The sequence below is a fragment of the Doryrhamphus excisus genome, chromosome 9 (genome assembly GCF_030265055.1).
Source record: "Doryrhamphus excisus isolate RoL2022-K1 chromosome 9, RoL_Dexc_1.0, whole genome shotgun sequence".
Classification (NCBI taxonomy): domain Eukaryota; kingdom Metazoa; phylum Chordata; class Actinopteri; order Syngnathiformes; family Syngnathidae; genus Doryrhamphus; species Doryrhamphus excisus.
Window position 1 is genome coordinate 17,618,645 of NC_080474.1, and position 13,920 is coordinate 17,632,564.

The 13,920-nt window shown below is 37.6% G+C and overlaps 2 protein-coding genes across 10 annotated transcripts in view; one reads left to right on the plus strand and one right to left on the minus strand.

The window, feature by feature from the left end:
- Positions 1-10,976, plus strand: part of LOC131136222 (inactive dipeptidyl peptidase 10-like) — a 95,194-nt gene extending 84,218 nt beyond the window's left edge. For both annotated transcript variants that reach the window (XM_058082843.1, XM_058082844.1), the window contains exons 17-26: positions 98-142; positions 3,537-3,635; positions 3,726-3,795; positions 4,778-4,972; positions 5,423-5,477; positions 5,589-5,688; positions 6,647-6,705; positions 7,047-7,119; positions 7,382-7,455; positions 8,251-10,976. In XM_058082843.1, coding sequence (XP_057938826.1) covers positions 98-142; positions 3,537-3,635; positions 3,726-3,795; positions 4,778-4,972; positions 5,423-5,477; positions 5,589-5,688; positions 6,647-6,705; positions 7,047-7,119; positions 7,382-7,455; positions 8,251-8,388 — 908 coding nt within the window. In that variant the 3' untranslated portion in view covers positions 8,389-10,976. The remainder of the gene's footprint in view (positions 1-97; positions 143-3,536; positions 3,636-3,725; positions 3,796-4,777; positions 4,973-5,422; positions 5,478-5,588; positions 5,689-6,646; positions 6,706-7,046; positions 7,120-7,381; positions 7,456-8,250) is intronic.
- Positions 10,977-11,369: 393 nt separating this feature from the next.
- Positions 11,370-13,920, minus strand: part of LOC131136221 (inactive dipeptidyl peptidase 10-like) — a 32,923-nt gene continuing 30,372 nt past the window's right edge. For 7 of the 8 annotated variants that reach the window (XM_058082842.1, XM_058082841.1, XM_058082836.1 and 4 more), the window contains 3 exons: positions 13,636-13,708; positions 12,301-12,374; positions 11,370-11,873 (listed from right to left, as the gene is read on the minus strand). In XM_058082842.1, the coding sequence (XP_057938825.1) occupies positions 11,739-11,873; positions 12,301-12,374; positions 13,636-13,708 (282 nt within the window). In that variant the 3' untranslated portion in view covers positions 11,370-11,738. The remainder of the gene's footprint in view (positions 11,874-12,300; positions 12,375-13,635; positions 13,709-13,920) is intronic. The other variant, XM_058082837.1, reaches the window with a different exon arrangement.

Here is a 13,920-nt window from a genome sequence, read left to right on the forward strand (position 1 = left end):
CTGGCTGGCCTTGTACTGCACACCTCTTCACTGAACATGTGTCATAAGAGATTTCATTGAAATGGCAAAATGACACCCCTGTTGTTTTTCATTGCAGGTCCTGGAGCGCCTGCAGTCATCTTGCACAGCCTTAATAGCTCAAGTAAGAGAAATAAATAACAAACAGCTCTCAAGTCAATGTTATGTAAAGTATTTGTTCCCTGACTTTACTTAGTGATAATAATATTTATGTAATGCGTTTGAACCTTGGTCAACGTCATTAATCCGTTCCAGAAGCCTTTACTTCCCCTACTATAACACGCAAAGTGGATCCCTGGTATTTGTGGAAGTTTTAATGGTAATGGTAATGGTTTAATTTCATTTGAACATGCATCAGATTACAATTGAATGCATCACATAATCAGTTCACAGTTCCACATGTCCAAAAGGAGTAGGAAGAAGCAAAGCTTATTAAATCCTACCCCTCCATCTGGTACTTTTACAATCAGTAACTGTTACATTTGTTCACTTCCTGCTTTCCTATGATAATTTACGTTTTTTTATTAATTTGTATTATTTTATTTTTAATTTATTTTTATTTTTTTTTAATGGAGGGGTATTTTTTTATTATTTTTTAAATGTTTTTTTAATTTTTAAAATAAAAAAATACCCCTCCATCTGGTACTTTTACAATCAGTAACTGTTACATTTGTTCACTTCCTGCTTTCCATAATACAGTTTCAGGTTTTGTTTTTTTAAGTACGAGGTGATATGACCATACAATGATAACAAATGTACAAATATAATGGGTACCATAGTAACTGTCCATATAGTGATATATCCTGCTTTCCTAATATAGTTTAAGTTTTTTTTTTTAATTTGTTTAATTAATTTTTTTTTCTGAAGTGTTTCAAATGTACTTCTTCCCTAAGATCATATTTCTCCTCTCTTGTAGAGAAGTATTGGATGACATTTTTAGCTAATTGGTTATTTTTAGCCTTATGCATTATTTTAGCTGTTTGAAGATGAACTATATCAGCAAGTTGAAGTATTTGTGATTTTAGAAATAAGGAGTTAGTATGTTCTTTGTAGTCGGCATTCTGAATTATCCTTACTGGCCTTTTTTGCAGTACATTTAGCGAGTGAAGATTGCTTTTATAGATATTACCCCATATTTCCACACAATAAGTAAGATATGGTAGAACCAGAGAGCAATTGTTCAATATTGAAATAAGTGTACCATTGTGTACCGAGTAATTGATACGGCCATTTGTGAAACGCTAATATTGCCTAGAATATGCTCATGTGGTGACGCCTTCCTGCAATTTTGGATCAACGTTTTTTTTGCAGTAGAAGTAACTGTTGTAATTATTAGATAAGATTCAGCTCCGATAATCTTGTCTCCGTTTAATTGCCATTATACGCTCTTGGAGGAAACATGCTAAATGCATCTGAGCGTAATCTGTCTTCCATGTCCCTTTAAAGTTGCCATGCTGGTCTACTCGTCAACGCGTGAATCTGATAGCTGATTCCAGTAACAACTTATGGTCACATTGAAACAGCTTATTTTTGGTTTTAGTATATACATTTTTCACAAAAATGCACTAAATTGCAAGGGCCCAAATACTAAAGCATGAATATTCAGATTCAATTTATGCACAGTAGAACAAATGTGCATTTGTTTCCAATTCGAATACATATAAATACGTCTTTGGGATCGGGTGTTCAGGTTTAAAGAAATGTGTAAAATTTAGGACTGCCACATTTACGTATTTTCATTTGGAGTGCAGGGATTTATTCAGTTTCCAAACCATTAACCTTCACATCATCACAACAGACATAAATACAATAGTTGGTATCCTTCTAAACCCACAATGGTCACTAAAATAATTCCAAACTGATCAAATTAACTCATAAAAATACTAGAATTTGCCAAAAATGCATATTGACTACATGATACAAAGCGTCTGGTAGACAAATCTGGAGCTCTTTGTCAAGTAAGAAGTATGTTTACAGACAGAAAAATGAAGCAAACAGAGAAAAGAACACCAAACGACTGGGAAACATGGACGAGATTTAATGTTTGTTACATATGACGCAGGGTATCTTTAATCTGTGTGGGATACAAACATTATGGAGGCACATTTGTTGGTTTCAGTTGCAGGTCGCGAGTCCTCCAAGAGGACATTGAACCAAAAACACTCGAAGATGAATAAGGGGCGAAACATTGGCTGATTCTGAAGTGGCGTTCTATGAGCCCTTAATTAAATCCAATAGAAAATGTGTGGAAAAGGGCAGAATCATGCAGGTTGGGGAAGGCCCACATCAACCCTGAGAGAGCTGAAGTAGTTTGCTTATGAGGATTGGACCCAAAAATACCTGGAGTCTAACTTAGGGGTGTAAGAAAATATCGTTTCGCCGATATATCGCGATATTTCGCGATATTTCACGATATTTCGCGATATTTCGCGATAGAAATTGCAGAAAATTGACAAAACCCATGCCGTTTGTAAAATGTGTCATGCCCGAATAAAGTATTCGGGAAACACAACAAATCTGCGAGTCCAATTAGCGAGACAAAATACCTGGAGTCTAACTTAGGGGTGTAAGAAAATATCGTTTCGCCGATATATCGCGATACTTTGCGATAAAAATTGCAGAAAATTGACAAAACCCATGCTGTTTGTAAAATGTGTCGTGCCCGAATAAAGTATTCGGGAAACACGACAAATCTGCAAGTCCACTTAGCGAGACACCATGAGGACCTGCCGCTTGCAAGCAATGTGAAGGTCCTTTTGTATACTACAAAAGTAGTACTATGATATTGCAGTATTTTGTTTTTCAAATTGATATCACTATTTTGTTAAATAATGTTTATTTCAAGCATCCTAAAAGGACTTTTTACTAATGTTAGTTACTTTGTTCCACAAAAATACTCTTCTGATGGTGGATAGGTCAGGGACTGTATACTCTATATTATATATACATTACATATATATTATATATACTATATTATATTATCTATATTTTTTCACAGCTAATAGAATGTGAACATTTGAGCAGGATCTTGAGACATAATTTAATTATTTTTTTAATGTTTTTTTTTTGTAAATTTAAAGCTGGATGTTAAAGCTTTATTTATCCAAATGCTACATTTTAAGTTTTTACAGAGGAAAGTTTGTGATACAGCATAACATATTATTCTAATGGAATAAAAATATGTTTAGTAAGTGCATATTGCTGGTGTAATTCAGTTTTTCCAGGAAATAATCTTTAACTACAAGAAAAACAAAAAAAATATTGCCTTGTTTACAGTATCGTGATATATTGTGATACGTATCATATCACCGGATAAGTTTTTTTTTTGTCATTTTTGTCCAGGCCAGATTCCCGAGTTAGTTTTATTGAACAATGCCTAATTTCCATCCACGATAATACTACTTATTCCAGTGATTTTTGTGGGAATTTCTAACTTTGGTGTACGGGTACCAGCAATTTCCATCTTATCTGCAGTGAACTGTCCATTACATTGCAGCACATTCCCCTTCCTTTTCCAGATTACTATATTCTTGAGAACAACTCATTGCTGAGGGCAGCCTTGAACTACAAAAGGATCCAGCAGACGGACTTCAGGACTGTTTCCATTGAACATTTCGGTGAGAATAAAGTAAAGGCTCTTATAATGCTTTCTGAATAGTACGTATAATTTCTCATATGTTTGGCTTCTCTTTTTATCCTTTGTACAGATTTACCATTGAAGATCTCATATCCACCCGATTTCTCGGATTCAAGTCACTATGGGCTCCTCTTGGTCATGTACGTATGCTGGCACATAATGTGCTATTGATAAGCGCGCACACCTTAAACACACCTTAAATATAACTTCACAAAGCACAATAAGGAAGTAACAAGTGGTTTATTTGGTCTCCTATTAGCTAGTTTTATTGTTTTCATCCCAGTAAATGACTATTGCTGAGCATAGTTTTATAGTAGTCGGGCAATAATTTGTGTTGGTTTTTATGGGCATACCTTGGATCTATTGTTGGGTGGATTCAATGACCTTGTGGACAATGTATTTTCTTGTTCATTTGAGCCCAAAATGTTTTTACATGACTCCAAATTCTATTTTTGATGGGTTTACATGTAAATTCAGCATCATAGCGGTACAATAAACACCAGAAAAACAGCTTCTGGTACTTGGTAACACTTTTGCTTTTCAGATTACAATTGAATGCATCACATAATCAGTTCACAGTTCTACATGTCCAAAAGGAGTAGGAAGAAGCAAAGCTTATTAAATCCTACCTCTCCATCTGGTACTTTTACAATCAGTAACTGTTACATTTGTTCACTTCCTGCTTTCATTCAGTCATTTTCTACCGTTTTTCCTCACGAGGGCCGCGGGGGGTTGCTGGAGCCTATCCCAGCTGTCTTCGGGCGAGAGGCGGGGTACACCCTGGACTGGTGGCCAGCCAATCACAGGGCACATATAGACAAACAACCATTCACACTCACATTCATACCTATGGACAATTTGGAGTCGCCAATTAACCTAGCATGTTTTAGGAATGTGGGAGGAAACCGGAGTACCCGGAGAAAAAACCCTAATATAGTTTAGTTTTTTTTTTTTGTTTTTTTTTGTTTTTTTTATTTTTATTGTCACATACCGAAGTACAAAGTACGAGGTGATACAAATTGAGCTTTCTAAATCTATGCAGGTAAAACGCTAGGCGGACATGACGTACACTATACGCATCTGGTGTGAATTCACCATGATGAGTTTTATTCCATTTTCTAGTGATGGCGCCCCTGGTGATCAGGCTGTGAGTGACCGTTTCAGCCTCAGTTGGGATTCGGTGCTGGTCAGTTCGGACAATGTCATTGTGGCTCGTCTGGATGGGCGGGGCAGCGGCTTCCAGGGTCAGAGGGTTCTTCATGAGGTCCACCAGCGACTGGGCACTGTGGACGTTCAGGACCAGATAGCAGCAGTAGAGTATGTTGGCTGTTCTTGTCAATACAATGTTTGTTTTTAATATGTTGGGTTGGACATTTAATATATACAACTAACGCTGATGTTAGTGTGACATGTACAACAACTTTGGTACTTCTCCGGGCTACAATCAGTCCATTGATTATTATTATTATTATTATTATTATATATAATATTATTGATTATTTTTCATTATTGCATCAATAAATGTAAGGATTTTGCTTTTAATTAACAGGAATTTTAGTCACTGACTCATGAAGCTCATACGCTTTGATGGTAAAAATTTGTGTAAAATGTAAGAAACAGAATTCTAAAAAAAATGAAAACGGAAAAAAGTTTTGCGGGTGTAACAGTGCTTATTTAAACAAATGTCATTTAAAATTAAACCGATATTTGTGTTGTGCTTAAATCCCAAACTCATATACTATACCTGTTATTGTTTTATTGTTACAGATATATGATGAGGTTTCCATACATTGATAAGACTCGGATAGCAGTTTTTGGAAAGGTGAGGTGATTTTCACATTAATGATACTAAGAAAACAACCAGAAGGCATTTTTTCCTCCATCCTGCAACAATAATTTAAACATACACTGTCTTTGTTTTCCTTCCTTTCAGGGATATGGAGCCTACATTTCATTAATGATGCTCAAGTCTACAGATAGTCTATTCAAATGTGCATGTGCAATATCGCCTGTGACGGACTGGAAATTGTATGGTAAGGATAAAATCTCTCATAACACATTATTCAGTCAAATGTTGTACCACACAGTTCATTCATTCATTCATTGTCTTTGGGCGAGAGGCGGGGTGGTGGCCAGCCAATCACAGGGCACATATAGACAAACAACCATTCACACTCACATTCATACCTATGGACAATTTGGAGTTGCCAATTAACCTAGCATGTTTTTGGAATGTGGGAGGAAACCGGAGTACCCGGAGAAAACCCACACATGCACGGGGAGAACATGCAAACTCCACACAGAGATGGCCGAGGGTGGAATTGAACCCTGGTGTCCTAGCTGTGAGGTCTGTGTGCTAACCACTCGACCGCCGTGCCGCCTGTTGATATTTTTTAAAGAAGATTAAAGACACACCTTTTTAATCAGGCTTTTAACGAATATTTTAAACTTTTCTTACGTTTTTACAATTTTAGTCCTATTTTATGTTTTTAGTCTTTAGCTTTTAACTCCAGTGTTAGCTTTTAACTCCGGCTGGGGGTTCCTCCCTTTGATGTGGGGGTCCGCCCGTCTGTCGGAGTCGGGGGGCCCGGGTGGACGGCCCCAAAGGTGGCCCTAATCCTAACCCTAACCCTAACCCTAAAGTTGATTTGATTTGATTATTATTATTTGATTATTAGGAATATTATTATTATTATTATATTATTATTATTATTAGGAATGGAGCAGCAAGGTGGTCTATGAAGGGTGACTGATTCATCAATGTTGATTATAATTGCTGATGGCGTTCACCTGCCCCAGCAATGTGTTGTTTTCAAACAGGAAGTGACAGTAAGGCTACAATTTCATCATGCAGATATTTCAGTATTCATGTGCATATTCATGTTATGATATGAAACACATGGGAGGCAGCAAGGAATCTAGTATTTCAAATATGTAAAACTTTTCCTATCAGCTGGGCTGTTAAGAATGTATCATTTGTCATTTCCGTAGCATCCGCCTTCTCCGAGCGTTACCTTGGCATGCCGACACAGGATGACAGCAGATACCAGGTGGGTATTCACCACTTCCTGTCATCTGGCTGTCAGTCATTTGGAAACAGCTTGTAATTAGCCACTGATTAAAACCCCAAAGCTGAAGTTCTGGTTTGGACTCAGAATATTCATAACATGATTTTAAAAATGTGAAGCAGCCAGAAAATGATCCCATTGTGTCACTATTATGAAAATATTATGATATCGATTAATGTTATTGTGTTTTCAAGTGGAATATTTAATTAATGTGTGATAGTAAGTGTTCTCTTTATTTTTCTGTGCAGTTTCTTTCCAACATAAAGATTTTCATTTCCTCCCAAGTCAACTTTTCTAATATGTATTTCTCATTACCTTTCCAGTTCTCCAGTGTGCTGCAGAATGTTCACGCGCTACGAGAGCAGACACTGATGCTTGTGCACGCCACCGCAGATGGTAAGTGAAACTAAATTGTGCGGAAATGAATATGCTGAATCTTTTGAGCATCGCGGCCGAGTACAAAGAAGCAAGCAATCCTGAAAAGGTAACGAGGCAAATTGTTTTAATCAAAAAAAAAATAAAAGGGAAGCGGCTTATCTAAATGGATGCAGGGATTTTCAGAGGAAAAGCATTCTCTGATGAAATATGCGTGCAAAATTTGACGTATTTTAATTGTGCAATGAGGCTGAACTGCGTTGACATCTTTTGCTATTTGCAGCAAACATCCACTTTCAACATACTGCTGAGCTTGTCAAGAGCCTGGTGAAAGTTGGAGCAAACTACTCCATGCAGGTGAGCATCACGGAACACCTGCTGTACCTCGGGATTAAAATATACATATAGTATATTTTCTGGACTCTTCCAAGATGACGTAATGTTTCGGTCAAATAATTTATCAAATAAATTACCAAAAATGCGACTTATACTCCAGTGCGATTTATGTATGGTTTTTTTTTACACCTAATTATGCATTTTTGGCCTTGCGCAATTTAAATAAATAAATAATAATAAATAAATAAGAATTTTGTAGTTTGTAAAATAAATTACTCCCCAAAAATGCGACTTATACTCCAGTGCGATTTATGCATGTTTTTTTTTTTTTTACACCTAATTGTGCATTTTTGGCCTTGTGCAACTTGTGCAAAAAAGTTGTGCAAAAATGCATAATACAAACTAGAAAATTTTTATTTATGTCTTAAACTACTTACAAAATTATGCATTTTTGGCCTTGTGGAACTTAGGCCAAAAATGCATAACTAGGTGTAAAAAAAAAAAAAAAACATACATAAATCGCACTGGAGTATAAGTCGCATTTTTGGGGAGTAATTTATTTCACAAACTACAAAATTCTTATTTATGTATTAAACTACTTACAAAATTATGCATTTTTGGCCTTGTGCAACTTAGGCCAAAAATGCATAATTTTAGGCGTAAAAAAAACCAAACATAAATAGGTAAAGCGGTAACAGTTTTTAAGATGAAATATCAAGGCCAACACAAAAGTAAGAAAAAGCGAAAAGGTCCTACCCGACCCATCTGGCCTCCAGATGTTTTGAATAGAATCCCATTGTGTCTTCTTCCCACCAGCTCTACCCAGACGAAGGTCACTTCCTGTCACATCAGAGCCACCAGCACCTGTATGCCACTCTCATCAGCTTCTACAGAGACTGCCTGAGGGAGGAGTTACTGCCACTGACTGATGACGAAGAAGAAGAAGAGGAGTAAAATGACTCTTTTTAGGGTCAGACGTCAGGTTTTCGGAAGATGGAGTGAAGCCTTTTGCTTTTGGACCAAGAGTTCGCTACGGACAGGACAAGAGACATCGTACGGACATCTAGGATGACGGTGACACTTTTTACTGCTGGGACCGAGTCAGGAAATGACCTTTTGGCGTAAAATAATTTCACGGCGAAGCACACTCGAACACTCTTCATCATTTGTCATCGACACAATCCAAGTGCATGCTCGATTCCCCTTTGTGATTTCCATCCCCTTGTAACACCCTCGTTTCTCCTGTGGTAGCACTTGGGAACAACAAACGAACACTTTTGATCTCACATCTTCCGTTGTTGTTGTACTGCGATTCACGGTATAGTCATGAAATATGTACATATTTCTCAATAGTCGACAAACGGTTAAGCACAGTATTTTCTTCATGAGCTGACATTGTGAGTGAACGTGTGACTGAAAAAACACAGAGGAAAAAAAAAAGTAGTATTTTAAAGTCAACGGGCAAATGGCTTTCAGTAGAATTCCATTAGAATCACAAGTTTTGCATAACATTAACAATCTACCAACTTTATAGTAAATACATTGCACTGGTAATCGGAGGTGGGATTCATTTCTTATCATGAGAGTACTACGGTATTGTCCTAAAAAAATGCTCCTCGACTACTTGGGGTGTAACGGTACGCCAGCATCGCGGTTGGGTATCAGTGACAGTTAAGTATGTAAATCGTATGCATTTTTTCCCCCAAAAAATAAGCATTTTCTAGCATAAAAATGGCTACATGAAGTCAAATATAATGTAAAAATATCTTAATGCATTTGACTTGTTGCTAAATCTAGCTGGAGTGGTGCATCTGTTAAAAAAAAACTGGCTTTTCCTCTCTAGGGTAGTAGTACAGCAGTGACAAGCACACCCCGGCCCCTTCAGAGTGAGGGGAGTACTGTTGCGCCTCGGTTCTCTTTGTTATTGTTCTGACGAGCAAGAGTAATGATGTCACAATTACATAGTATGTAGAATGTGACGGTGTATTATGAATGTTGCTGCAATTACATCAGCCCCCTGCTGACAAAAACACAAATCTGCACTCACTGAAGTGCACTCAGAGGCTCAGTAGGCTGTAGAATGCCATGGTGTATTATAAATGTTGCTGCAATTATATCAGCCACATGCTGACAAAAACATAAATATGCACTCGCTGAAGTGCACTCAGAGGCTCAGTGTGCACACTTAATCTGTGTGAGACTGTGTGAGTTAAATATCAATGTGCGAATTCAGTGATTTTGACATAAGAAAATACATTTATAATACATCTTAATTGAGAAATGTATTTATTTTAAGTATTTTTCTTCATTATGACACATGAGGTTCTACTTCACCTGCCTCTCCCAATCAGACGTCAAATTATGACTTTATGTATTTCACGCGGGTGGGGGAAACCCATACATGTACCGTTACACCCTGACTAATGCCAAATAAGTGCGATTCCCACTGAAATCCTTCACTGGTTATTATCCAGTCACGTCGATTGTACAGAGGTTTTGTGTAGAAATGTACAATGCCTTGCAATGTTCAACATACTGTACGATATCTTACTGGCAGCAGTAGTTTTGCATTAGCGGCGTCATGTAAACCAATGTCAACTCAGGTGTTTGAGACATAGCGTTGCAGTCTTTTTAGAATCTTTAAAAAAGATGCTAAAACTGCTAAAGTCTGCTGTGTGTTCACAATGAAGTTGTTATGAATTCCATGTGACGAAAATAAACACATTCATCATTTTTGCAGTATGTTCCATCTTGGTAGGGTGTTTCATGAAAAATCAAAAGTGGTGCACATGAGTCCTTCAGGATGCTGTTCAAAGAACACATACTGTACATGGAAGTACACTGAAGTAGAGGTATTAGGATGGGGGCGGGGGGTGTCTACTGGGAACGTGTCAGGTTTTGTACAGTACAATACAGAAGAGTGTGTACATAAATATATTTTTGAGATGTTCAATCTCATGGAAAGTTTTTCGGGGATCAATTAATTTGACATGAATCTGTTGTATATTTTTTCTTTCTGGTATGGTTTCCCTGTTGTTATTATTATTTTTTGTTTGTTTTACTTAAAATGAATTTTGTAACACGTGGTCACTTTTTTTCTTGCCGTTTTAAGAAGGGAAACGGGTGAGGTCGTGATGTCAGGGTTGTTGTGATTGTCCTCTAGTCATGGTTCTAAATAAATAGATCAATAACAAACAAATGTGTATTAAGTCGGTACAGCGCCTGATGGGCTCAATTGCAGTAATTGGAGAAGATAAACCTTTAAAGGTTGAATTGAGGAACCTGGACTCTTGGTTGAAGATGTTCCACCTTCAAACCTTCTTTGTGAGTTATTTTTCATTTTGGTGTCATGTTGTGATTCCATTGTGGAGCAAGGCCAGATTAACTTGGAAAACTGACCAATTTATGAGGGGGGTTTGAAGACAAATCCAGGTAAGACCATGGACAATGGGTGTGGAATGTGCAGGCATTAAGAACAAGCCAACGGAGTGAGTTTGATGAAACCTTGAAATCTGAACAGGAAAGTGGTGAGGGACGATTAAATTTGAAGTAATGCTTACAATAAATACTTTTATGCTGAACAGACTTCACTTTCACATATTACATATTCGAACAGTGGTTACTCTTAGCACATTTTTAGCTTAATCGTAAATTTGTAATTCGTTCCGGGTTCAATTCCACCCTTGCCTTCTCTGTGTGGAATTTGCATGTTCTCCCCGTGCATGAGTGGGTTTTCTCCGGGTACTCCGGTTTCCTCCAACATTCCATAAAAACATGCTAGGTTAATTGGCGACTCCAAATTGTCCATAGGTATGAATGTGAGTGTGAATGGTTGTTTGTTTATATGTGCCGTGCGACCAGTCAAGAAGACAGCTGGGATACGCTCCAGCACCCCCCCCCCCCCCAATCCCCCCCCCCCATGAATGAATGAATGAATGAATGAATTGGTAGTGGTAAAAGTGAGCCTGTCCAGCACAGATAATGTAATGTAACGTAAGGTAAAGTATCATCAATGTTTTGTGTACCAATACTACATATTACTTGTATTCAATATGACTAATAATAGAGCATGGTCAAGCATGAGAGAATTCGATTTTAACATTATATAGTCCCTTTGTCAATTGTTAATTTTTAACTTATCAAGAGAGGAATACTGATGTGTCTGCATACATGTTCTCTCACGGTTGCCTCGGTAGGTCAGCCCTTCAGGAAAGCAAAGGTCCAATATCTCCACGCTGGTTCATGCAACCGGGTGCTAGAGTCATGGAAGACAGTCTCACTGCAGGATGTTCTCCATCTCATCTTCAGTCGTCATCTTTAGATGTCTGTTGGTCGGAAATCTCCTCCTCAAAGCAATCCTTAAAAAATGCGACCACTGAGTTCAACATGTAACGCTGGCTCTTGACGGATGCAATAACGTGTCCTTCATCTGGGAAAATCTGGGTAAAATAACAAATTGACACAAATAACATTTCAGAGCAGATCTAAAGAGGCCATGTCGGGTTCTGACCAGCCCGCATAAAAAAAGTTTATCCTTTACTTTCAGAGATTTTAACAAAATAATTTATACTTAGTGAAGTCTGCGGTTAAAGTTGTGTGTTTATTTTGCGGAGAGCAGATGGACCTGTAATTTGAATCGACAATACGAGACCAAACACAGAGATGAATTGAAAAACCTGACTGATAGCACAGATGTCTGAATCCCTCCCAGCTAAGCTGCTAAACAACAAGATGTTTTCAGGTGGTGGCTGGTTAAAAACAGTTGGTATAGTCGTCTTTGCATAGGTTGTTTTGTCTTCTGAATGCACATTCTATACTTCACATTATTTAACTTTTTCTCCAGTTAAGTAGCACCATAAACATTACCTGGAGAGTGTAGTTCTGATTGGATGCAGACAGGTGGCGAATCAACTCAGCAGAATGTTGGAAATGAACAGTAGCTACGAAACAAGAGAAAATAAACACTTGTATAATTCACCATGTAGCATATTCTCAGTCAATGGGACTAACATACTTGTACACCGCAAATAAAAAAAGTGTATTAGGCCAAATTAATAAAATTTATTGATGGTAGAGTATATTTGTCATTTATATCATATCTACATACTGGATTGGTCGTCAGCCAATCGTCAGTCACGTTTACAGTATACTTGTGTTCCCTGTCTGGGGTTTAGTTTTCGTTTTTGACACCCTTATTTTGTAAGGAACTTCCTACTTTGCCCTGACTTCCTTGGTTGCCCCAATCATCCACACCTGTCCCTAATTTGTGTTGGTATTTAGTTCAGGTGTGTGCTTCTCCCTGTGTGGGATCATTGTTGTTTGTCCGTCTGCTACCCGAGTTGCTTTTCCTTCTGCTGCAATTATTGCTAAAATAAATATTATTTACCTGCATTTGGTCCTGCTCTCTGCATCCCGGGGTCGAACCTTAAAGCTCTCAAAACCGACCGTGACAATACTAACAACCGTTCACAATCACATTCATAACGCAGGCCTGGAGGTGGGGCGTCGGTGGAATAAATTAAAACAAACCGTTTTCGCGGGAAGCAAAAAAAAAACAAGGAAATACAACTGGAATAGGTGCAGATTCTGGACGATCTAGAAAGCTTTCTGTGTTAGTTTCTGTGTTGCTGCTGTATAAGAGTCAGGAACTCAATGCAAAGAGACAAAAAATGATCAAAATAGGTCCCATTTAAAATACTTTTTTTTTTTGGTACATGTTTGTATATTTCTGAGGGATATCTTTTTGTGTTAAGTTACTGTGTGATGAGTTTAGAGTTCTCAGAAAAGTGTTCTTAATAAGATGACATTGTGAGTCAGACTGTTTTGAACAGTATTTATTTTAAAAAATCGTAGTTTTAAAGCAAAGGAGATGCCACAGGATTTGAATTCAGTAAATTAGTCACACTGATTAGCGGCTTATACACCGGAAATTTTATTTTATGGTACCTAGTATGGATGTTTTTGCAACTAAGTTCGATTCCATCTTTTTTCCCCACAGTCCGGTTATATTTTTAAAATGTTTAGCTTGAAAAGTTTATTGCTGACTGAACTTATGACGCAAATGAAAAAAGGGAAGGTTTGTGCCAAACTCTCAGAAGCAATTTAAGGTTCAATGTATTCCACAAAACACTACGCCACATGGACAGTGTGATTCCCGTACAGTACAATCTCTCCTGGGTCTGCACCTGTAGCTGCACTCACCATCTGCTGTGCCATGGATGATAAGGAATTTCAATGGACCCGGTCCACTGATGTTACGGAGTAGGCTGGAAACCTGCCAGATAAAGGAAACAACAGTTGGTCGTACACAGATATGCATGACAAATTTAATATCAAGTAAACACACAATTTTTAGGAGATGAATTTGCAGTCTGGAAACTGATTTTTCTAAAACATTGGAAAGAAAGTGCTTGTAAAAATGTAATACATGAAGTTTTGAAGCTTTTTTACTGAAACGCAAAATTGGTCTTTTTGGGTTAGTTTGGA